At 66.5% G+C, this 23,446-nt stretch overlaps 1 protein-coding gene across 4 annotated transcripts; it reads left to right on the top strand.

Annotated features, from left to right (window-relative positions):
* The first annotated feature begins 2,018 nt into the window (after positions 1 to 2,018).
* On the top strand, positions 2,019 to 22,942 carry MAP3K12 (mitogen-activated protein kinase kinase kinase 12). Of its 4 annotated transcripts, none has more exons than XM_074929537.1 (14): positions 2,019 to 2,151; positions 6,327 to 6,709; positions 8,718 to 8,901; positions 11,076 to 11,267; positions 12,433 to 12,591; positions 12,971 to 13,129; positions 14,049 to 14,157; positions 15,955 to 16,064; positions 16,524 to 16,640; positions 19,669 to 19,806; positions 20,468 to 20,915; positions 21,226 to 21,296; positions 22,011 to 22,272; positions 22,823 to 22,942. In XM_074929537.1, the coding sequence occupies exons 2-14, from the start codon at positions 6,367 to 6,369 to the stop codon at positions 22,913 to 22,915; spliced, it is 2,385 nt and encodes a 794-aa protein (XP_074785638.1). In that variant the 5' UTR covers positions 2,019 to 2,151; positions 6,327 to 6,366; the 3' UTR covers positions 22,916 to 22,942. The 4 variants fall into 4 exon arrangements, with proteins under 4 accessions (XP_074785638.1, XP_074785637.1, XP_074785640.1 ...); XM_074929536.1 differs by having other exon boundaries at positions 12,367 to 12,591; XM_074929539.1 differs by lacking the exon at positions 11,076 to 11,267.
* Positions 22,943 to 23,446: the final 504 nt, after the last annotated feature.

Below are 23,446 nucleotides of genomic sequence, written 5' to 3'. Positions count from 1 at the left end.
AACGGGGGCGCCGCGGGGGATGCTGGGAAGGTGGAGGATGCGGGGGGCGGGGCTACGGGGGGGTGTGCCTCAGTGTCCCCCCTCCGGACGGGGAGGGGGGGAAGGATGGAGGAGGGGTAATGGATGAGGACAGGGGGGACAGGGACGGACGGGGACAGACGGACAGGGGGGAAGGGGTGGGGAGACGGGGACAGACAGATGGGGGACAGGGGGGGAGAGGGGTCAGTGGGGGGGGACAGTGGGGACAGACAGGGTGGGACAGGGACGGATGGACAGGGACAGACGGACAGGGTGGGACAGAGATGGAGAGGGGTCAGTGGATAGGGACAGTGGGGACAGACAGGGTGGGACAGGGATGGAGGGACAGGGACAGACGGACAGGGTGGGACAGGGACGGACAGGGATGGAGGGACAAGATGGGACAGGGATGGATGGACAGGGACAGACAGAGTGGGACAGGGACGGACAGACAGGATGGGACAGGGATGGAGAGGGGTCAGTGTATGGGGACAATGGGGACAGGGACAGACAGATGGCATGGGACAGGGATGGGCAGGGGGTCCATGGATGGGGACAGTAGAGTGGGACAGGGACAGATGGACAGGATGGGACAGAGATGGAGAGGGGTCAGTGGATGGGGACAATGGGGACAGACAGGGTGGGACAGGGACAGACGGACAGGGTGGGACAGGGATGGACAGACAGGGACAGATGGACAGGGTGGGACAGGGACAGAGCAGGTGGGACAGGGGACACTGGGGACAGATGGGGTGGGACAGGGACAGACAGACAGCATGGGACAAGGACAGGGTGCTGATGGGGACAGGATGGGACAGGGATCCATGGGTGGGGACAGACAGAGGGACGGGGACAGATGGACAGGGTGTGATGGTGACGGACGCGGACAGTGGGGACAGGTGGGGTGCGGTGGGGACAGACGGACAGGGAGGGGGACAGATGGACAGGGAGGGGCAGATGGACAGGCCACTGGGACAGGCCAGCGGTGACAATGGTCAGACTGGGACCGGCTGGGACAGGCGGGTTGTGACAGGGACAGAGAAGGAGCTGTGGGGGCAAATGGACGCCTGTACTGGGAATAGATTGGGAGCACTGGGACAGGGGACACCTGGACTGGGAGCAGTGGGGGCAGAGAGACACCCAAACTGGGAGCACTGGGGTCAGACTGGGAGCACTGGGGACAGAGGGACACCCAGGCTGGAAGCACTGGGAATAGACTGGGGGCGCTGGGATCAGACTGGGATCACTGGGGACAGACACACCTGAGCAGGAAGCACTGGAAGCAAACTGGGAGCACTGGGGACAGAATCACACCCAGACTGGGAGCTTTGGAGACAGACTGGGAGCACTGGGATTGCACTGGGTCCCCCGTGTGGTGCTGGGGCCAGCGGGGGATACGGGGCGGGGGTCCCAGTGCTGGTGTCGGGGGTCCCGGGGGCACCGGGGGGTCCGGTCCTGGTCCTGGGGGCGTCCCAGTGCCGCGGGGGGTCCCGATACCAGTAGAGGGGTCCCGGTGGTCCCGGTACCGGGGGTCCTGGTGCCGGTATTGGGGTGCCGGTCCCGGTATAGAGGTCCCGGTGGTCCCAGTGCCGGTATAAGGGTCCCGGTGCCGGTATAGGGCTCCCGGGGGTCCCGGTACCGGGGTCCCGGTGCCGGTATAAGGCTCCCGGTGCCAGTACAGGGCTCCTGGTGCCGGTATAGGGCTCCCAGTGGTCCCGGTGCCGGGGTCCCGGGGGTCTCGGTGCGGGTATAAGGGTCCTGATGCCGGTATAGGGCTCCCGGTGGTGCCGGCGCTGGGGTCTCGGTGCCGGTATAGAAGTCCCGGTGCCGGTATAGGGCTCCCGGTGATGCCGGTGCCGGGGTCCCGGTGGTGCCGGTGCCGGTATAAGGGTCCCGGTGCCGGTGCAGGGCTCCCGGTGCCGGCGGGGCCGGGGCGGGGCGGGCGGGGCGGGGCCGCGCCGAGCGCCGGGCGGGGCCGTTATCGCGCCGCTCGCCCTGACCGCGGCACCGGCCCCGGTACCGGCCCCGCCCGCCCGCGCCCCGGCCCCACCGGGCCCAACCCCGGCCCCGGCACCACCCCCGGCACCAGCGGCTTCACCGGCACCGCGGGGCGCGGGGCCCGGACCCCCCCAGGTACCGGCACCGGGGAGGCCCGGGGGGGGCGGGGGGAGGACACCGGGGGAGGGGGGGGGTAGGACCAGGGATGCGGCCGGGATGGAGGATGCGGGGGGGGGGGGCACGTGCTCCCCTCTCCTCCCCCCCCCCCCCGACGCCGGGGACCCCCCCGCTACACCGGGCCTGGAACGGGGGGGGGCCGCACCCTCCCCTCCCCCCTTCCCGGCCGCCTGGGTCCCCCCGGGGTGGGGGTGGGGGGACACACACGGGACACGGACACACGAGCGGCCTCTTGCACACGCGTGTGAGCCTCCCCCCGCATGTCTAAGCCGCTCTTGCACACGCGTGGGCAGCTCCGGGCACACGTGTGACCCCCCCCCCCCATCACACCCCCCCCCTCAACCCCCGCTGCCGTCCAGCCGTGCTCGCACCCCCCATGCACGCGCGTGGGGGCCCGTTGCACACGCGTGTGCAACACCCGCGGGTGCGGGCACGCGTGGCTGTACCCGTGCGTGCACCCTGACACGTACTTACACCCCCCCCCCCCCCCAAAAAAAAACCCACGCCCCCCCCCCTCTAGCACGCTCGGGCAGCGCCTTGCACACGCGTGTGCACCCACTCCCTTGCACACGCGTGGGTGTACAACACCCCCTCCCCCCTCCTCACCTGCGTGTGCACCCCAGCGTGTGCGCGCACCCCGCCCCCCCACCATACGCGCAGGCACCCCCTTGCACACGCGTGTGCACACACACCCCCACGCGTGTGCACACGCGTGTGCTACCCCGACAGGGCTCTGCACACAACCCCCCCCCCCTCACAGGCCTGTGCAGCCGCTTGCACACGTGTGTGCCCCTCCTCCAACTCCGCTCTGTCGCGACACGGCGCCGGCGCTGTCGCATGTCGCGACAGACACCCCCCCCACACCCAAAAGTGTCGCGAGTTTTCCCGCTTCTGCCTCAGTTTCCCCGGGGTGGGGGGGGGAGTTAAAGGAAGGGGAGGGGGGGGGGGCGCTCCATCCCTTACCGGGATGACGTCACCGCGTGACGTGATGTCACCACGGGGGGGGACACACACGACACCTGGAGGGGCGGGTCGTGTGTGTGTGTGTGTGTGTGTGTGTGTGTGTCCATCGGACTCTGGGTCCCTCGGGGTGACGCGAAGCCCCGCCCACGCCCCCCCCCCCGCAGTGACTCACCCCCCCCCTCTAATTTTAGTGATGACCTCATCTGCCGGCTCCGCTGTTGCCATGGCAACACCCCCCCCCCCCAAAAAAAAAATTTTAGGGGAGCTGGATCGGGCATGATCCCCCCCCCCCCCCCCCAAGACCCCTCAGCCCATGGGGGGCCCCCCCAGATGCCTGGAGAAGGGGGGGGGGTCCCGTCCCGTCTCCCCCCCCCCCCCCAAGTCCTGCCTCAGTTTCCCCTGGCAGATTTACACGCCCCTCGTACACCCCCTTGCACACTCGTACACCCCCTTGCACACTCGTGTGTCCTCTGTGCACAATAGGGGGGTGTGTGTGTCTTCCAGCCCCCCCCCCCTTTCCCCTCCATGTCCCCCCCCAGCCTAGTGAGGTGCACACACGTGTGAGGAGGGCTGCGTGTGTGCAAGGAGGTGCACAGACATAAACTGGGGGTGCACACGTGCGTAAGGGGTGCACACGCTTGTGCAAGGGGCTGCAGGTGCCTGCGAGGGGTGCCCACAGGCTGCACGGGGGGGGACACACACGTGTGTGGAAGGGGGTGCCAGTACGTGCAAGGGGGTGCAGATGCTTGTAGAGATGCACGTGTGGGTGCAAGGGGGTGCACGCACCCATGAGGCTGTAGATGTGGGTGCACGGGGGTGTCCATGTGTGCAAGGGGGTGCACACACACATGGGGCTGCACACGTGGGTGCAAGGGGGTGCACGCACATTTGTGAGGCTGCAGATGTGGGTGCCAGGCGGTGCACAGCTGTGCAAGGAAGTGCACACGCAAGGGGGTGAACGCACGTGTGGGTGCAAGAGGGTGCACGCTCATGCACGGGGGTGCCCATGCATGCAAGGGGGTGCACACGTGTGGGCACGGGGGTGCACACCCGTGCAAGGGGGTGCACGCACACGTGAGGCTGTAGATGTGGGTGCACGGGGTGCCCATGCGTGCAGGGGGATGCACGCACACATGGGTGCCAGGGGTGCACACAGTCGTGGGTCTGCACACGTGGGTGCAAGGGGATGCACTCACACTTGTGAGGCTGCAGATGTGGGTGCCAGGCGGTGCACAGCCGTGCAAGGAAGTGCACACGCAAGGGGGTGGACACATGTGGGTGCAAGGGGGTGCACATGCATGTGGGGCTGCACATGTGTGGGCATGGGGGTGCACACCCGTGCAAGGGGGTGCACGTACACGTGAGGCTTTAGATGCGTGTGCATAGGGTGCCCATGTGTGCAAGGGGGTGCACGCACACGTGGGGCTGCACACATGGGTGCCAGGGGGTGCCTGTGTGTGCAAGGGGGTTGCACTGAGTCGTGGGGGCTGCACATGTGGGTGCACGTGGGTGCCCATGTGTGTCAGGGGGTGCACACACATGTGGGGCTTCACACGTGGGTGCAAGGGGGTGCACTCACACTTGTGAGGCTGCAGATGTGGGTGCCAGGCGGTGCACAGCCGTGCAAGGAAGTGCACACGCAAGTGGGTGCACGCACGTGTGGGTGCAAGGGGGTGCACGCTCATGCACAGGAGTGCCCATGCACCAGGGGGGTGCACTGACGTGTGGGTGCAAGGGGGGTGCACAGAGTCGTGGGGCTGCACATGTGTGTGCACATGGGGGTGCCCATGTGTGTAAGGGGGTGCACGCACACATGGGGCTGTAGATGTGGGTGCACGGGGGTACCCTTGCATGCAGGGCGGTGCACGCACACGTGTGTGCAAGGGGGTGCACGCATACATGGGGCTGCACTCATGGGTGCCAGGGGGTGCCCGTGTGTGCAAGGGGGGGTCCACTCACACGTGGGTGCAGGGGGGTGCACAGAGTCGTGGGGCTGCACATGTGAGTGCCCATGTGTGCAAGGGGGTGCACGCACACATGCGGCTGCACAGGTGGGTGCAAGGGGGTACCCACCCATACGAGGGGGTGCACACAGTTGTGGGGCTGCACATGTGGGTGCAAGGGGGTCCCTGTGTGTGCCAGGGAGGTGCCCTCACACGTGTGTGCCAGGGGGGTGCACTCACAGGTGGGTGCCAGGGACGTGCCCTCACACATGGGAGCTGGGGGTGTCCGTGTGTGCCAGGGACATGCCCTCACACGTGTGTGCTGGGGACGTGCCCTCACACATGTGTGCCGGGGGTGCCCTCACACATGTGTGCCGGGGACGTGCACTCACATGTGTGTGCCAGGGACATGCACTCACACGTGTGTGCCGGGGACATGCACTCACACATGTGCCGGGGGGTGCCCTCACACGAGCGTGCCAGGGACATGCCCTCACACGAGTGTGCTGGGGACGTGCCCTCACACGCGTGTGCTGGGGGGTGCCCTCACACGAGTGTGCTGGGGACATGCCCTCACACGAGTGTGCCAGGGACGTGCACTCACACGTGGGTGCCAGGGACGTGCACTGACATGTGTGCCAGGGACGTGCACTCACATGTGTGTGCCAGGGACATGCACTCACACGTGTGTGCCAGGGGGTGCCCTCACATGAGTGTGCTGGGGACATGCCCTCACACGTGTGTGCCAGGGACATGCCCTCACACGAGTGTGCCAGAGACATGCACTCACACGCGTGTGCCGGGGACATGCCCTCACACGAGTGTGCTGGGGGGTGCCCTCACACGCGTGTGCCAGGGACATGCCCTCACACGAGTGTGCCAGGGACGTGCACTCATGTGTGTGCCAGGGACGTGCCCTCACATGAGTGTGCCAGGGACGTGCACTCACACGTGTGTGCCAGGGGGTGCCCTCACACGAGTGTGCCGGGGACGTGCCCTCACACGCGTGTGCCAGAGACATGCCCTCACACGCGTGTGCCGGGGACGTGCCCTCACACGCGTGTGCCGGGGGGTGCCCACCCGTAGCAGGGGGTGCGCAGGCAGAGCTGCCCTCGCGGGTGCCAGGGCTGCAGGAGCTCTCGCAGGGGCACCCATGGGCGCAAGCGGGGGCCGCGCACGCCCCCCTCTCCCACCCCGGTGACCCCCCCGCCCTTTTCCCTCCCGCAGGCCGGGGGGTGCCGGCGGGGGGGCGCGGGGGGGCCCCGCCATGGCCTGCCTGCACGAGACGCGGACGCCGTCGCCCTCGCTGGCGCTGGCCTCGGACGGGACCCCCGAGCAGGAGCTGACCCCCACCCAGTGCGTCCTGCGCGACGTGCTGCCCCCCGCCGCCCCCGCCGCCCCCGCCGCCCCCCCCGAGGCCTGGCCCCGCCGCGGGACCCCCCGACACCCCGACGTGGGGCCCGAAGCGGGGGGGCCGCTGGCCGCCGAGGCCGCCCACCTGCGGTGCCAGGCCGGGGGGGGGTTCCTGGAGGGGCTCTTCGGGTGCCTCAAGCCCGTCTGGACCATGATCGGCAAAGCCTACGCGGCCGAGCACAAACACCCCCAGGAAGGTGAGGGGGGGCAGGGGGGTAAAGGGGGGGCAGGGGGGTAAATGGGGGGCTGGGGGGTAAGGGAGAGGGCGAGGGGGAAAAGGGGGGGACAAGAGGGTAAAGGAGGGGGCGAGGGAGGGGGCAAGGGGGAAAAGGGGGGGCAAGGGGGAAAAGGGGGGGCTGGGGGGTAAGGGAGGGGGCGAGGGAGAGGGCAAGGGGGAAAAGGGGGGGGCAAGAGGGTAAAGGAGGGGGCAAGGGAGGGGGTAAGGGGGAAAAGGGGGGGGAAAGGGGGAAAAGGGGGGGGCAGGGGGGTAAAGGGGGGGGCGAGGGAGGGGGCAAGGGGGAAAAGGGGGGGGCAAGGGGGAAAAGGGGGGGCAGGAGGGTAAAGGAGGGGGCAAGGGAGGGGGCAAGGGGGAAAAGGGGGGGGAAGGGGGAAAAGGGGGGGCAAGTGGGAAAAGAGGGGGCAGGAGGATAAAGGAGGGGGCGAGGGAGGGGGCAAGGGGGAAAAGAGGGGGGCAAGTGGGAAAAGGGGGGGCAGGGGGGTAAAAGGAGGGGGCAAGGGAGGGGGCAAGGGGGAAAAGGGGGGGAAGGGGGTAGAAGGGGGGGCAAGGGGGAAAAGGGGGGCAGGGGGGTAAAAGGAGGGGGCAAGGGAGGGGGCAAGCGGGCAAAGGAGGGGTCAAGGGGAAAACAGGGGTGCAAAGGAGTAAAGGAGGAGGAGAAGGGGGGTTCAAGAGGGAGAAGGAGAGGGCAAGGGGGCAAAAGAGGGGGTCAGGGTGGCAAAGGAGGGGGCAAGGGGGAAACAAGGGAGGGGACAAGGGGGTAGAGGGGGGGGCAAGAGGGAAAAGGGGGGTGCCAAGGGGGAGAAGGGGGAAAGGAGGGGGAAGAGGGGGTCAAGGGGGAGAAGGAGGGGGCAAGGGGGGCAAAGGAGGGGGCAAAGGGGGGGCAGGGGGCCATGAAGGGTGCAAGGGGGCAAAGGAGGATCAAGGGGAAAAGGGGAGGGCAAAGGAGGGGGCAAGGGGGTAAAGGAGGGAGCACGGGGGAAAAGGGGGGGGGCAAGGGGGCAAAGGAGGGTGCAAGGGGGTAAAGGAGGGGCCAGGGGGGGAAAGGGAGGGGGCAAGGGGCCAGAGGAGGGTGTAACGGGGCCAGGAGGGTGTAAGGGGGCAAAGGAGGGTGCTACGGAGCAGGGATTGGGGTACTGGGGTGCAGGAGGCAAAAGGGGCGGCAGGAGGGCAGGGAAAGGGGTGCAGAAGGGGGTGCAGTGGGGTGGGGTGGGGTGGGAGCAGTGGGGCTGGGGTGAGGGTGCCAAGGCGGGGGGGGGGGGGGGGTGCACCCTGGTTGTGCCAGCGTGTGGGTGCCATGGACATGGGTGCAGGGGGGGGTGCTGGTGTGGGGGTGCCGTGGGTGTGGGGGTGCTGGTGTGGGGGTGCTGTGGGTGTGGGGGTGCTGGTGTGGGGGTGCCATGGGTGTGGGTGCACTGGGGGTGCTGGTGTGGGGGTGCCGTGGGTCTGGGGGTGCTGGTGTGGGGGTGCTGTGGGTGTGGGGGTGCTGGTGTGGGGGTGCCATGGGTGTGGGTGCACTGGGGGTGCTGGTGTGGGGGTGCCGTGGCTCTGGGGGTGCTGGTGTGGGGGTGCTGTGGGTGTGGGGGTGCTGGTGTGGGGGTGCCATGGGTGTGGGTGCACTGGGGGTGCTGGTGTGGGGGTGCCGTGGCTCTGGGGGTGCTGGTGTGGGGGTGCTGTGGGTGTGGGGGTGCTGGTGTGGGGGTGCCGTGGGTGTGGGTGCACTGGGGGTGCTGGTGTGGGGGTGCCGTGGCTCTGGGGGTGCTGGTGTGGGGGTGCTGTGGGTGTGGGGGTGCTGGTGTGGGGGTGCCGTGGGTGTGGGTGCAGGGGGGGTGCTGGTGTGAGGGTGCCGTGGGTCTGGGGGTGCTGGTGTGGGGGTGCCATGGGTGTGGGTGCACTGGGGGTGCTGGTGTGGGGGTGCCGTGGCTCTGGGGGTGCTGGTGTGGGGGTGCCATGGGTGTGGGTGCCCGCAGACCCCTGGGAGGTGCCCTTCGAGGAGATCCTGGACCTGCAGTGGGTGGGCAGCGGGGCGCAGGGCGCCGTGTTCCTGGGCCGCTTCCACGGCGAGGAGGTGGCCGTGAAGAAGGTGCGGGACCTCAAGGAGACCGACATCAAGCACCTGCGCAAGCTCAAGCACCCCAACATCATCACCTTCAAGTGAGCGCGGGTGCTGCTGGCGCGGGCGGGGGACACCGTGGGGACACCGTGGGCACAGGGCACGGGCGTGGCGTGGGCACGGACGAGCCATGGGCATGGGGAACACCACGGGCGTGGGGCACGGAGGTGACATGGGGCGTAGAGAACATCTTGGGCACAGGGAGGGGACACAGCATGGGTGTGGACGTGCTGTGGGGCGTGGACGTGCCATGGGCACGGAGTGTGACGTGGCGTGGACAAGCCACGGGCATGGGCACGGGGCGTGGAGATGGCATGGAGCATGGGCATGGGGCACGGACACAGCATGGGCATGGACGTGCCAGGGGCATGGAGTGTGACGTGGCGTGGACACGGAGCATGGGCATGGGGGCAACACCGTGGGCATGGAGCGTGGGCATGGGGCGTGGAGAACACCTTGGGCACCAGGCACGGACACAGCATGGACATGGAATATGGTATGAGCGTGGAACATGGACATGGCATGGGCGTGGGGCGTGGAGAACATCATGGACACGCGGCATGGACATGCCATGGTCATGGGGCACAGACATGGACATGCCATGGTCATGGGGCACAGACATGGACATGCCATGGACGTGAGGGGTGGAGGTATGGACACGCCATTGGCATGGAGGACACCATGGGCGTGGGCATGAGGCATGAGGAATGCCACGGGCACAGGGCATGGACACGGCATGGACATGGCATGGGCATGAGCATTCACACGGCATGGACATGGCATGGACACGGCATGGACATGGCGTGGGCATGGGCATGGGCATGCACATGGCATGGACGTGGCATGAGTTATGGACATGGCATAGGCATGGGCATGGACATGGCATGGACACGGCATGGACACGGCATGGACATGGCATGAGTTATGGACATGGCATGGGCATGGGCATGGACACGGCATGGACACGGCATGGACATGGCATGAGTTACGGACATGGCATGGGCATGGGCATGGACATGGCATGGACACGGCATGGACATGGCATGAGTTATGGACATGGCATGGGCATGCACATGGCATGCACACAGGTGTAGAGGTCATGGACACGACACGGGCGTGGGACACCACACGGCACGTGCATGAGGGACACCAGCGTGGCACGGCCACGGGTGGGCAGGACACGGCCACGGGGCACGGCCACGGGCGCGCTGGCTTGTCCCGCGTGTGGCGCAGGGGACAGGCCTGTCCCAGCGCTACCGGGCGGCTGGGTGCCGGGGGTGCCCGTGGGGCAGGTGGGTGCTCCTAGTGCTAACGGGGGTCTCGGGTGCAGATGGGTGTCCTGGTGCTGCTGGGTGCTGCCAGGTACCTGAGTGCCGATGGGTGCCCTGGGGAGATTGGGTGTCCTGGAGAAGATGAGTGCCCCAGAGAAGTTGGGTGTCTTGGACTGGGTGGGTGCCCTGGAGAAGTTGTGTGCTCTGGTGAGGTTGGGTGTCCTGGAGAAGTTGGGTGCCCCAGAGAGGTTGGGTGTCCTGGATTGGATGGGTGCCCAGGAGAAGAGGGGTGCCCCAGAGAAGTTGGGTGACCTGTAGAAGTTGGGTGCCCTGGATTGGTTGGGCGCCCAGGAGAAGTTGGGTGCCCTGCATTGGTTGGGTGCCCTGTAGAAGTTGGGTGCCCTGCATTGGTTGGGTGCCCTGGAGAAGTTGGGTGCCCTGGATTGGGTGGGTGCCCTGGAGAGATTGGGTGCCCCGGAGAAGTTGGGTGCCCTGGATTGGGTGGGTGCCCTGGAGAGATTGGGTGCCCCGGAGAAGTTGGGTGTCCTGGATTGGTTGGGTGCCCTGGAGAGATTGGGTGCCCCGGAGAAGTTGTGTGCCCCAGAGAGGTTGGGTGTCCTGGATTGGATGGGTACCCAGGAGAAGAGGGGTGCTCCAGAGAAGTTGGGTGCCCCAGAGAAGTTGGGTGCCCTGTAGAAGTTGGGTGCCCTGGATTGGTTGGGTGCCCTGGAGAAGTTGGGTGCTCTGGAGAAGTTGGGTGCCCTGGATTGGTTGGGTGCCCTGGAGAAGTTGGGTGCTCTGGAGAAGTTGGGTGCCCTGGATTGGTTGGGTGCCCTGGAGAAGTTGGGTGCCCTGGTTCAGCTGGGTGCCCCAGTGCCGCTGGGTGCTGCCGGGTGCCCCGGCCGGCCGGGCAGTGGGTGCTGAGGGTGCCGCTGTGCCCGCAGGGGTGTGTGCACCCAGGCACCCTGCTACTGCATCATCATGGAGTTCTGCGCCCAGGGCCAGCTGTACGAGGTGCTGCGCGCCGGGCGCAAGGTCACCCCCTCCCTCCTCGTCGACTGGTCCATGGGCATCGCCGGCGGCATGAACTACCTGCACCTCCACAAGATCATCCACCGCGACCTCAAGTCGCCCAAGTGAGCGGGGACGGGGGCCTCGGGGAGCACCCATGGGTGCTGGGGTGGGTGCCCCCCATGAGGGTGCCGTGCCCGTGGTGGGGACATGCATGTGGCGGTTGCATGATCGTGGCAGTGCCATGCTCGTGGTTGTCCTCGGTGGCTGCATGCTGGTGGCGGTGCCATGTCCGTGGTGGTGACGTGTCCTTGGCGGTGTCATGTCCGTGGTGGTGACATGTCTGTGGTGGTGCCACGTCCTTGGCAGTGGCATGTCCTTGGCAGTGACGTGTCCACGGCGGTGATGTGTCTTCGGTGGTGCCATGCCCATGGTGGAGCAGTGACCATGGTGGTGCCGTGCCCGTGGCAGTGACATGTCCATGGTGGTGACATGTCTGTGGCAGTGCCATGTCCATGGTGGTGACATGTCCATGTCAGTGCTGTGTCCATGGCAGTGACATGTCCATGATGGTGACATGTCCATGGCAGTGCCACGTCCATGACGGTGCCATGTCCATGGTGGTGCCCTGACCATGGTGGAGCAGTGACCATGGTGGTGACACATCAGTGGCTGTGACATGTTCTTGGTGGCACCATGCCCATGGCAGTGCTGTGCCCATGGTGGTGACATGTCCCTGGCATTGACATGTCCTTGGTGGTGTCAAGTCCTTGGTGATACCATGTCCATGGTGGTCCTGTGCCCATGACGATGCCATGTCCATGGCAGTGACATGTTCTTGACGGTGCCACATCTCTGGTGGTGTCCTGCCCTTGCTGGACCTGTGACCACGGTGGTGCCACGTCCTTGACATTGGCACATCCTTGGTGGCGCCACGTCCATGATGATGCAAACACCCACGGCAGTTGCGTGCCCGTAGCAGTGCCACGTCTATGGTGGCGGCGTGAGCATGGCAGTGACGTGCCCGTGGCAGTGACACCTCCTTGATGGTTCCATGTCCGTAGCAATTGCATGACCATGGTGGTGCCACCCTCACGGTGGTGGCAGTGCAGTGTCCGTGGTGGCGGGGATGCTCATGACGGTTGCGTGCCCATGGTGGTGCCCCATCCGTGACGACGTTGTGTCCGTGCTGGTGGCACATCCGTGACGCGATGACGCTCGTAGCAGTTGCATGCCCGTGGCGGTGTCGTGCCCGTGGCGCTGGCGTGGCGCTGAGCGGGTGCCCCCCAGCATGCTCATCACCTACGACGATGTGGTGAAGATCTCGGACTTTGGCACCTCCAAGGAGCTCATTGACAAGAGCACCAAGATGTCCTTCGCCGGCACCGTGGCCTGGATGGCGCCCGAGGTCATCCGCAACGAGCCCGTCTCCGAGAAGGTTGACATCTGGTGAGGACACGGGGACACAGGGACCTTAGGGAGGTGGCACTGGGGACGCAGCAGCACAGGGGGGCTTGGGAGGCGATGGGGACACTGGGGGGCACAGGAGGCCTTGGGGACAGTAGGAACAGGGGACGTTGAGGGGACATTAGGGACACATGAGGCTTCACGGCCGCTGCGGGAGACCAGAAGTGGGGCCACTGGGGATACTGGGAGGGACACTGCAGGGACATCAGGGAGCACAGAAGCAGCAGGGGACACTGGGGACGCCAGCATGGGCAGAGGCAGGGAGGGGACAAGGCAAAGGGGCCCAGGGGACAGCGGGTGATGGGTGCTGTGGGTGATGGGTGCCACGGGTGACGGCGCCACGGGTGCTGGGTGCCACCAGGTCCTTCGGGGTGGTGCTGTGGGAGCTGCTGACGGGCGAGATCCCCTACAAGGACGTGGACTCGTCGGCCATCATCTGGGGGGTGGGCAGCAACAGCCTCCACCTGCCCGTCCCCTCCGGCTGCCCCGACGGCTTCAAGGTGCTGCTGCGCCAGTGCTGGTGAGTGCACCCGTGGGGACACCCAGCGTGGGGACACCCAGTGTGGGGACACCTCATTATGGGGACAACCCACTGTGGGGACACCCTATTGTGGGGACACCGCAGTATGGGGACACCCTGCTGTGGGGACACCCCATTGTGGGGACACCCTGCTGTGGGGACACCGCATTGTGGGGAGACCCTGCTGTGGGGACACCCCGGCGTGGAGACACCCCAGTGTGGGGACACCGCATTGTGGGGGCACCTCATTATGGGGACAACCCACTGTGGGGACACCCTATTGTGGGGATACCCCATTGTGGGGACACTCTGCTGTGGGGACGCCCTATTATGGGGACACTGCAGTATGGGGACACCCTGCTGTGGGGACACCCCATTGTGGGGACACCGCAGTATGGGGACACCCTGCTGTAGGGACACCGCAGTGTGGGGACACCCCACTGTGGGGACACTCCGCTGTGGGGACACCCCTTTGTGGGGACACTCTGCCATGGGGAAACCCCCATAAGGACACCTCCACTGTCAGGACACCCTGGGGACACCCCAGCTTGGGGACATCCTGTGGGGACACCCCACTGTGGGGACACCCCACTTGGGGACACGCCGTGGGCACCCATGCCGTGGATGGGTCATCCCATGGGGGACCCCACCGTGGGCACCCTACTATAGGGACCATCATAAGGGACCTGCCATTATCACCCCAATGTGGGCGGTGCAGGAGGGGGGACCCCCACCCTGGGGGGTGTGCTCGTGGGCACCCCACGCCAGGCTGCACCCCGGGCACCACTGCCCCTTGGGCACCCTGTGTGCCCTGTGCACCCTTTTTCTGCCTGTGGACCCAAAAGGTCTCAGCACCCCCCCCCCCCAGCACCCAGAGGCCCCCCCCAACCCGCACCCAGCGCCGTGCCGCTCCCCCCAGGAACAGCAAACCCCGGAACCGCCCGTCCTTCCGCCAGATCCTGCTGCACCTCGACATCGCCTCCGCCGACGTCCTCTCCACCCCCCAGGAGACCTACTTCAAATCCCAGGTACCCGGCACCCCGGGACATCAGCACCCCCAGAACCCAGGGACCCTGGGACCCCCAGACCCCGGCACCCCTGGACACCAGCACCCCAGGGACCCTGGGACCCGCAGACCCCAGCGCCCCAGGGACCCTGGGACCCCCAGACCCCGGCACCCCAGGACACCAGCACCCCAGGGACCCTGGGACCCCCAGACCCCAGCACCCCTGGACACCAGCGCCCCAGGGACCCTGGGACCCCCAGACCCCGGCACCCCTGGACACCAGCGCCCCAGGGACCCTGGGACCCCCAGACCCCGGCACCCCTGGACACCAGCGCCCCAGGGACCCTGGGACCCCCAGACCCCGGCACCCCAGGACACCAGCACCCCAGGGACCCTGGGACCCCCAGACCCCAGCACCCCTGGACACCAGCGCCCCAGGGACCCTGGGACCCCCAGACCCCGGCACCCCTGGACACCAGCGCCCCAGGGACCCTGGGACCCCCAGACCCCGGCACCCCTGGACACCAGCGCCCCAGGGACCCTGGGACCCCCAGACCCCGGCACCCCAGGACACCAGCACCCCAGGGACCCTGGGACCCCCAGACCCCGGCACCCCTGGACACCAGCACCCCAGGGACCCTGGGACCCCCAGACCCCGGCACCCCTGGACACCAGCGCCCCAGGGACCCTGGGACCCCCAGACCCCGGCACCCCTGGACACCAGCGCCCCAGGGACCCTGGGACCCCCAGACCCCGGCACCCCTGGACACCAGCGCCCCAGGGACCCTGGGACCCCCAGACCCCAGCACCCCAGGACACCAGCACCCCAGGAACCCTGGGACCCCCAGACCCCAGCGCCCCAGGGACCCTGGGACCCCCAGACCCCGGCACCCCAGGACACCAGCACCCCAGGAACCCTGGGACCCCCAGACCCCAGCACCCCAGGACACCAGCACCCCGGGACCTTGGCACCCCAGGGACCCTGGGACCCCCAGCACCCCCAGACCCCAGGACCCTGGGACACCAGCACCCAGGGACCCCAACAGCCTGGCATCCCCAGCACCCAGGGACCCCCCGGACCCCTAATACCTAAGGACCCCGTCACGCAGGGACCCCCAGACCCCGGGACTCCAGCACCCCAGGATATCCAGCACCCCAAGACCCCCAGCACCCAGGGACCCTGAGCACGCCAAATCCCTGGGATACCCCAGCACCCAGGGACCCCCCCAAATCCCACAGGAGACCTGCTGCAGATCCCAGTGACTGGGAGGGCTGGTGCTGGGGCAACTGGTGCCCAGGGTATCTGGGCCCAGTACAGCCCAGTGCTCGGGGGAGCCATGCCCAGTATATCCCAGTGCCCAGGGTGCCCAGTGCCTGTGGTAACCAATGCCCAGGGTGCCCAGTGCTCATGGTAGCCAGTGCCCAGGGTGCCCAGTGCTCATGGTAGCCAGTGACCAGGGTGCCTCATGCCCCTGGTAGCCAATGCCCAGGGTGCCCAGTGCCCCTGGTAGCCAGTGACAAGGATGGCCAGTGCCCAGGGTGCCCAGTGCGCCCAGTGCTCATGGTAGCCAATGCCCAGGGTGCCCAGTGCTCATGGTAGCCAGTGGCCAGGATGCCCAGTGCCTGTGGTAGCCAATGCCCAGGGTGCCCAGTGCCTGTGGTAGCCAGTGCTGGGGGTGCCCAGTGCCCTTCGTAACGGGTGGCCAGTACCTGTGGTAGCCAGTCCCTGGGGTGGCTGGTACCCAGGGTGCGGGGGGTGCCCAGTGCCCTTGGTAGCCGCTGGCCAGTGCCCGTGGTAGCCGGTGCCCGCGTGCCGCAGGCCGAGTGGCGGGAGGAGGTGAAGCTGCACTTCGAGAAGATCAAGTCGGAGGGGACGTGTCTGCACCGGCTGGAGGAGGAGCTCATCAACCGCCGGCGCGAGGAGCTGCGGTGGGGCCACGGGGATCGGGCTACTGGGGACACTGGGAGCACTGGGGTATCAGGGGGGGCGCGGGGTGCAGGGGCAGGAGGGGCTTCACGGGGTGCCAGGGTACAGGGAGGGCTGCTGGGTGCCTGTCCTTGTGCGTGCTGGGTGCTGTGGGGTGCCGTAGGGTGTCATGGGGAGTTGTGGGGTGTTGTGGGGTGTCATGGGGTGCTGTAGGGTGTTGTGGGGTGCCATGGGGTGTCGTGGGGTGCCATGGCGTGCCATGAGGGGCTGTGGGGTGCCGCAGGGTGCTGTGGGGTGCTGTGAGGTGCCATAGGGTGTCATGGGGACTCACGGGGTGTCATGGGATTCTGTGGGTTGTTGTGAGGTGTCATGGGTTGCTGTGGGGTGCCATGAGGTACCATGGGGTGCTGTGGGGTGCCGTGGGGTGCGTGTGCTGACGCTGTGCGTGCTGCGGGTGCCAGGCACGCGCTGGACATCCGGGAGCACTACGAGCGGAAGCTGGAACGCGCCAACAACCTCTACATGGAGCTCAGCGCCCTGATGCTGCAGCTGGAGCTCAAGGAGAAGGAGCTGCTCAGGTGAGCGGGCACCCAACAGCACCCAACAGCACCCACAGCACCCAACAGAACCCAACAGCACCCAACAGCACCCAACAGCACCCAACAGAACCCAACAGAACCCAACAGCACCCAACAGCACCCACAGCACCCAACAGAACCCAACAGCACCCAACAGCACCCAACAGCACCCAACAGAACCCAACAGCACCCAACAGCACCCAACAGCACCCACAGCACCCAACAGAACCCAACAGAACCCAACAGCACCCAACAGCACCCACAGCACCCAACAGAACCCAACAGCACCCAACAGCACCCAACAGCACCCACAGCACCCAACAGAACCCAACAGAACCCAACAGCACCCAACAGCACCCACAGCACCCAACAGAACCCAACAGCACCCAACAGCACCCACAGCACCCAACAGAATCCAACAGAACCCAACAGCACCCAACAGCACCCAACAGAACCCAACAGCACCCAACAGAACCCAACAGCACCCAACAGCACCCAACAGCACCCAACAGAACCCAACAGAACCCAACAGCACCCAACAGCACCCACAGCACCCAACAGAACCCAACAGCACCCAACAGCACCCAACAGCACCCACAGCACCCAACAGAACCCAACAGCACCCACAGCACCCACAGCACCCAACAGAACCCAACAGAACCCAACAGCACCCAACAGCACCCACAGCACCCAACAGCACCCAACAGAACCCACAGCACCCAACAGCACCCAACAGCACCCAACAGAACCCACAGCACCCAACAGATCCCAACAGCACCCAACAGCACCCAACAGAACCCAACAGCACCCAGCAGCACCCAACAGCACCCACAGCACCCAACAGAACCCAACAGAACCCAACAGCACCCAACAGCACCCAACAGCACCCACAGCACCCACAGCACCCAACAGAACCCAACAGCACCCAACAGCACCCAACAGCACCCACAGCACCCACAGCACCCAACAGAACCCAACAGAACCCAACAGCACCCAACAGCACCCAACAGCACCCACAGCACCCAACAGCACCCAACAGAACCCAACAGCACCCACAGCACCCAACAGCACCCACAGCACCCAACAGAACCCAACAGAACCCAACAGCACCCAACAGCACCCAACAGCACCCACAGCACCCACAGCACCCAACAGAACCCAACAGAACCCAACAGCACCCAACAGCACCCACAGCACCCAACAGCACCCAACAGAACCCAACAGCACCCAACAGCACCCAACAGCACCCACAGCACCCAACAGAACCCAACAGAACCCAACAGCACCCAGCAGCACCCAACAGCACCCAACAGAACCCACAGCACCCAACAGCACCCAACAGCACCCAACAGAACCCACAGCACCCTACAGCACCCAACAGCACCCAACAGAACCCACAGCACCCACAGCACCCAACAGCACCCAACAGAACCCAACAGCACCCAGCAGCACCCAACAGCACCCAACAGAACCCACAGCACCCAACAGCACCCAACAGCACCCAACAGAACCCACAGCACCCAACAGATCCCAACAGCACCCACAGCACCCAGCAGAACCCAACAGAACCCAACAGCACCCAACAGAACCCACAGCACCCAACAGCACCCAACAGCACCCACAGCACCCAACAGCACCCAACAGAACCCACAGCACCCAACAGCACCCAACAGCACCCAACAGAACCCACAGCACCCAACAGATCCCAACAGCACCCACAGCACCCAACAGCACCCAACAGCACCCAACAGCACCCAACAGCACCCACAGCACCCAACAGCACCCAACAGCACCCACAGCACCCAACAGCACCCAACAGCACCCAACAGCACCCAACAGCACCCAACAGCACCCACAGCACCCAACAGCACCCAACAGCACCCACAGCACCCAACAGCACCCAACAGCACCCACAGCACCCAACAGCACCCAACAGCACCCAACAGCACCCACAGCACCCAACAGCACCCAACAGAACCCACAGCACCCAACAGCACCCACAGCACCCAACAGCACCCAACAGCACCCAACAGCACCCAACAGCACCCACAGCACCCAACAGAACCCACAGCACCCAACAGCACCCACAGCACCCACAGCACCCAACAGAACCCACAGCACCCAACAGCACCCAACAGCACCCACAGCACCCAACAGCACCCAACAGCACCCAACAGCACCCAACAGCACCCACAGCACCCACAGCACCCAACAGAACCCACAGCACCCAACAGCACCCAACAGCACCCACAGCACCCAACAGCACCCAACAGCACCCAACAGAACCCCCTATACCCATCCCATGGCCACCTCATGGTCTTGGCCAACCCTACAACCACTACATGGCCACAGCCAACCCTATGGCCAACTCATGGCCATGGCCAACCCTATAGCACCCCATGGCCACCCCATGGCCACCAGGTGGCCAGCCCGTGGCCTGGCCAATTCCATAACTATCCCATGGCCACAGCCAATCTGATAGCCACCCCATGGCCATGGCCAACCCTATATCCACACTGTAGCCAAGGCCAACTCTGTAGCCACCCTATGGCCATGGCCAACCCTATAGCCACTCCATGGCCAATCTTGACCACCCCTACACCCACCCCACGGCTACCCTGAGGCCACAGCCAGCCCTTACCCACCCCCATGGCCACCACCCCAAGGCCATGGCCAACCGCATAGTCACCCCATGGCCATGGCCAACCCTACAGCCACCCCATGGCCAATCCTGTATCTACTCTATGACCACCCCTACACCCACCCCACGGCTACCCTGAGGCCATGGCCAGCCCTTACCCACCCCCATGGCCACCACCTCAAGGCCATGGCCAACCCCATAGTCACCCCATGGCCATGGCCAACCCTACAGCCACTCCATGGCCAATCTTGACCACCCCTACACCCACCCCACGGCTACCCTGAGGCCACGGCCAGCCCTTACCCACCCCCATGGCCACCACCCCAAGGCCACGGCCACCCCACGCCGTGTCCCCGGGTGCGGGTGCCCACGCGTGGCCCGTGGCAGGCGGGAGCAGGCCCTGGAGAAGCGCTACCCTGGGCTCTTCAAGCCGCGGGCGCCGCGGGGGCTCCTGCACGGCAACGCCGTCGAGACCCTCATCAAGAAACGCAACGTCCCCCAGAAGCTCTCGCCCCACGGCAAGCGGTGCGCCCGGACGCCTGCGTCCCCTCGGGGCGGGAGTGGGGGGGCAGACCCATTTTTTTGGGGGGTGGGGGGGTTGGGGGTTTTGGGGTGCCTGGGTGCTTTGGGTTGGAGGGGCGGGATGTGGATATGGGGGGCTGGGATGTGGATATGGGGGGCTGGGGGGGGCTGGGAGCGCAGACATCTGGGGCCTGTTTTCGGGGGGGGGGGCTGGATGCTGGGGTTCTTCGGGGTAGAGGGGGCTTTGGGGGTCCTGGAGTCATTTGTGGGGGGGGGGGTCCTGGAGGTGCAGATGCTGGTGTCCTTTAGATGGGGGGGGTGTCTTTTGGGGGTCTGGATATGGGGGGGGGCCCTCCTGGCTGGGTGGGGGCTGTTCCGGGGGGGCTGGAGCCCAAACACCTGGGTCCTTTTAGGAGAGGGGGGTCCTGGGGGGGGGGCGGTGGGTGTCCCGATGCCTGTAATCCTTTATGGGGGGGTGTATGGGTGTGCAGATGCTGGTGTCCCTTAGAGGGGTGGGGGGGGTGGGGGGGGTGGTGTCTTTTGGGGGTCTGGATATGGGGGGGGGGTCCCTCCTGGCTGGGTGGGGGCTGTTCCGGGGGCTCCCGGGTGTCTGGGTCCCCGTCCGCAGCCCTTCCCCTGTGTGTGTGTCCCCCCCCCACCCCAGACCCGACATCCTGAAGCCGGAGGTGCTGCTGCCCAAGCTGGACGCGGCCATGGCGCAGGTGGCCCTGCCGGGGTGTCCCAAGGGCCCCCCCTCACCCGGGCGCAGCCGCCGGGCCAAGGGCCGCCATCGCAAGGCGGGACCCCGGGGGGGCTGCGGGGAGCCAGGCCCCGAGGCTGGACCCCCCCGGGGGCTCCCCGGACCCCCCCCTACCGCTGCCGGCCCCGACCTCCTCGGGGGTACGCTGGAGGCTGCGGGTGCCCCCCCGGCCGTGGTACCTGATGTGGGGTCTGGGGGGGCAACAGGCACCCAAGGGTCCCCCCCGCCACGGCCCCCGGCTCCTGGGGAGCCCGAACGGGAGAGCGGGGCCGGCCGGGGGGGCAAAGGGGGGGCCGGGCAGCACCTCACCCCCGCAGCACTGCTGTACCGGGCGGCCGTCACCCGCGGGCAGGTGAGAGCCCCCAACACCTGGGTGCCTTTTTTTTTGGGGGGACACACACACACACACAGAACCCCCAAGTCCTTTCCAGCAGTGGGGGGGGGGGGGGGGGCGGTGGATCCATTCTGGGAAGGGGTTTGGGGGGGCTCAGACACAGGGGTTCCTCCTGGGGGGGGGGGGGATCGTCAGGACCCCAGGTCCCTCCTGGGGTGGGGGTGGGGGGTCTGTGGGTGCTCTGGGTCCCTCCTGAAAGGCAGCGGGAGGACCCCAACGTGTGTGTGTTGTGTGTGTGTCCCCCCCCCCCCCCAAACTGTGCCCCCAGAAGCGGGGGGTCTCGTCGGAGGAGGAGGAGGGTGAAGTGGACAGTGAGGTGGAGCTGCCGCTGCGGCAGAGGTGGGTGCTGTGTGTGTGTGTCCCCCCCCCGGGATAACTGGGTCTGTTGGGGTGTCCAGGGGTGCACAGACATCCCGGGGGGGGCGGTGGGTGCTTGGACACCCAGGATGGGTGCAGGGGGGGGTCTGTGGGTACTTGGAAGCCCTGGATGGGTGCGGGGGGGGGGGGGGGGTGTCCATGGGTGCTTGGACACCCAGTCTGGGTGCGGGGGGGGGTCTGTGGGTGCTCTGACACCTGTGATGGGTGCAGGGGGGGGTCTGTGGGTGCTCAGACACCTGCGATGGGTGCAGGGGGGGTGTCTGTGGGTGCTGGGGGGGGTCTGTGGGTGCTCAGACACCTGCGATGGGTGCAGGGGGGGGTCTGTGGGTGCTCAGACACCTGAGATGGGTGCGGGGGGGGGTCTGTGGGTGCTGGGGGGGTCTGTGGGTGTTCAGACACCTGCGATGGGTGCAGGGGGGGGGTCTGTGGGTGCTGGGGGGGGTCTGTGGGTGTTCAGACACCTGTGATGGGTGCAGGGGGGGGTCTGTGGGTGCTGGGGGGGGTCTGTGGGTGCTCAGACACCTGCGATGGGTGCAGGGGGGGGTCTGTGGGTGCTGGGGGGGGTCTGTGGGTGCTCAGACATCTGAGATGGGTGCAGGGGGGGGGTCTGTGGGTGCTGGGGGGGGGGGTCTGTGGGTGCCCAGCCACCTGCATCCTCACTCCCCCCCTCCCCAGGTGGCCCCCAGGCATGAGCAAGCGCCAGTCGCTGTCGACCTTCAGCTCCGAGAACTTCTCGGACGGGGACGGGGACGGGGACGGGGACGAGGGACACACGAGCGAGCCCTCGCACAGCGCCACCCCCGACGTGGGCAGCACCAACACGGACGAGCGGCCCGACGACCGCTCCGAGGATCTGCTCTCGCAGGGCTCCGAGATCCCCCTGGATGCTGCCCCCCCCGAGGGGCCCGGCCGCCGGCACGGGGGGCTCAGCCCCAAGGTGATGCCCCCCCCCCCCCCCAAATCATCACCCTGGGGTGGGGGGGATGGGGAGCACCCACAGTCCTTTCCTCTGTGCCCCCCCCACTGCCCTGCCCAGGGATGGGTGACACGGTGGATGGGGGTTGTGTGGGCTGGGGGGGTCCTTAAGGTCCCCCAGGACAGGGTTAGCAACGAGAAGGGGGTCCCCCAGGGATGGGTGCCATGGGGTGGGGGTCCCGAGGGTCCCCCAGGGCTGGGTGTTATGGAGTAGGGGGTCCTGAGCCCCCCCAGAAAGAAGTTAGTAAAGGGAAAGGGGTCCCCAGGGATGGGTGCCACGGGGTGGGGGTCCCAAGGGTCCCCCAGGGCTGGGTGTTATGGAGTAGGGGGGTCCTGAGATACCATGGGGAGGGGATCCCCCAAGCACCAGAGGCCATGGTGGGGGGGGGCCCCTCAGAACCAATTATCATGGGGGTGGGGGGACCCCAAACCCCCCCACGACTAGCTGCAAGGGAGGGGGAAGCTCTGAGGGTGATTAAACCCCCCCCCCGTGTGTGTGTGTGTCCCCCCAGGTCTCCGAGGACTCAGACTGCGACAGCGCGGAGCTGGACCACTCAGGCAGCGGCGAGGGGCCCCCCCGGCCCACAGCCCCCCCTGGCCTGTGACCTGTTCCCCCCCACACACACACTCCCCCTTGCACACCCCCCCCCCCCCGCCCCACTTGTACAGCCCCAAATATTTATATAAATATCTATCGCTCTCTACAGAAAGCTCTGTGCTGTCTCTGTGCCTGGGGAGGGGGGGGGCAGGACTTGGGGAGGGGGCCCAGGTGGGTATTTTTGGGCTGGGGGAGGGGGGCAGAAAAGACCAGAGCTAGAAGTTGTTCATGTTTTTGTAGGTCCTACTGTAATAGCCCCCAGCCCAGAGGTTGAGAAGGGACCTGCCCTCCCCAAAATAGGTCAGGGGATGACTTGGTGGGGGAGGGCACTATATAAGTTGCTGAGCCCCCCCCCATTATTGTCCCAGTCCTTCTTTAGTGGTAGAACTGGGAGACACAGTGCTGGAAGCCCAAAGGGAAGGTGGAGGTGGGGGGGTGTAATTCTGATCCCTGTGAAACAAGGAAAGGTCCCAAGTAAATTTTGGGGGGGGTGTATGTATGAACATACCCAGCTGGGATACTGGTTTCCATTAAAAAC

The sequence above is a fragment of the Athene noctua genome, chromosome 30 (assembly GCF_965140245.1).
Source record: "Athene noctua chromosome 30, bAthNoc1.hap1.1, whole genome shotgun sequence".
In the NCBI taxonomy this organism is placed as follows: Eukaryota; Metazoa; Chordata; class Aves; order Strigiformes; family Strigidae; genus Athene; species Athene noctua.
The sequence above is the reverse complement of the archived record's forward strand: the minus strand, read 5'-3'. Positions and strand labels throughout refer to the sequence as shown.

Coding starts and splice junctions, on each gene's coding strand:
- MAP3K12 (XM_074929536.1), top strand. CDS start 6,367: ATGGCCTGCCTGCACGAGACGCGGACGCCGTCGCCCTCGCTGGCGCTG. Junction 11,268..12,366: donor CGCGACCTCAAGTCGCCCAA/GTGAGCGGGGAC, acceptor TGACGCTCGTAG/CAGTTGCATGCCCGTGGCGG. Junction 22,273..22,822: donor ACGGGGGGCTCAGCCCCAAG/GTGATGCCCCCC, acceptor GTGTCCCCCCAG/GTCTCCGAGGACTCAGACTG.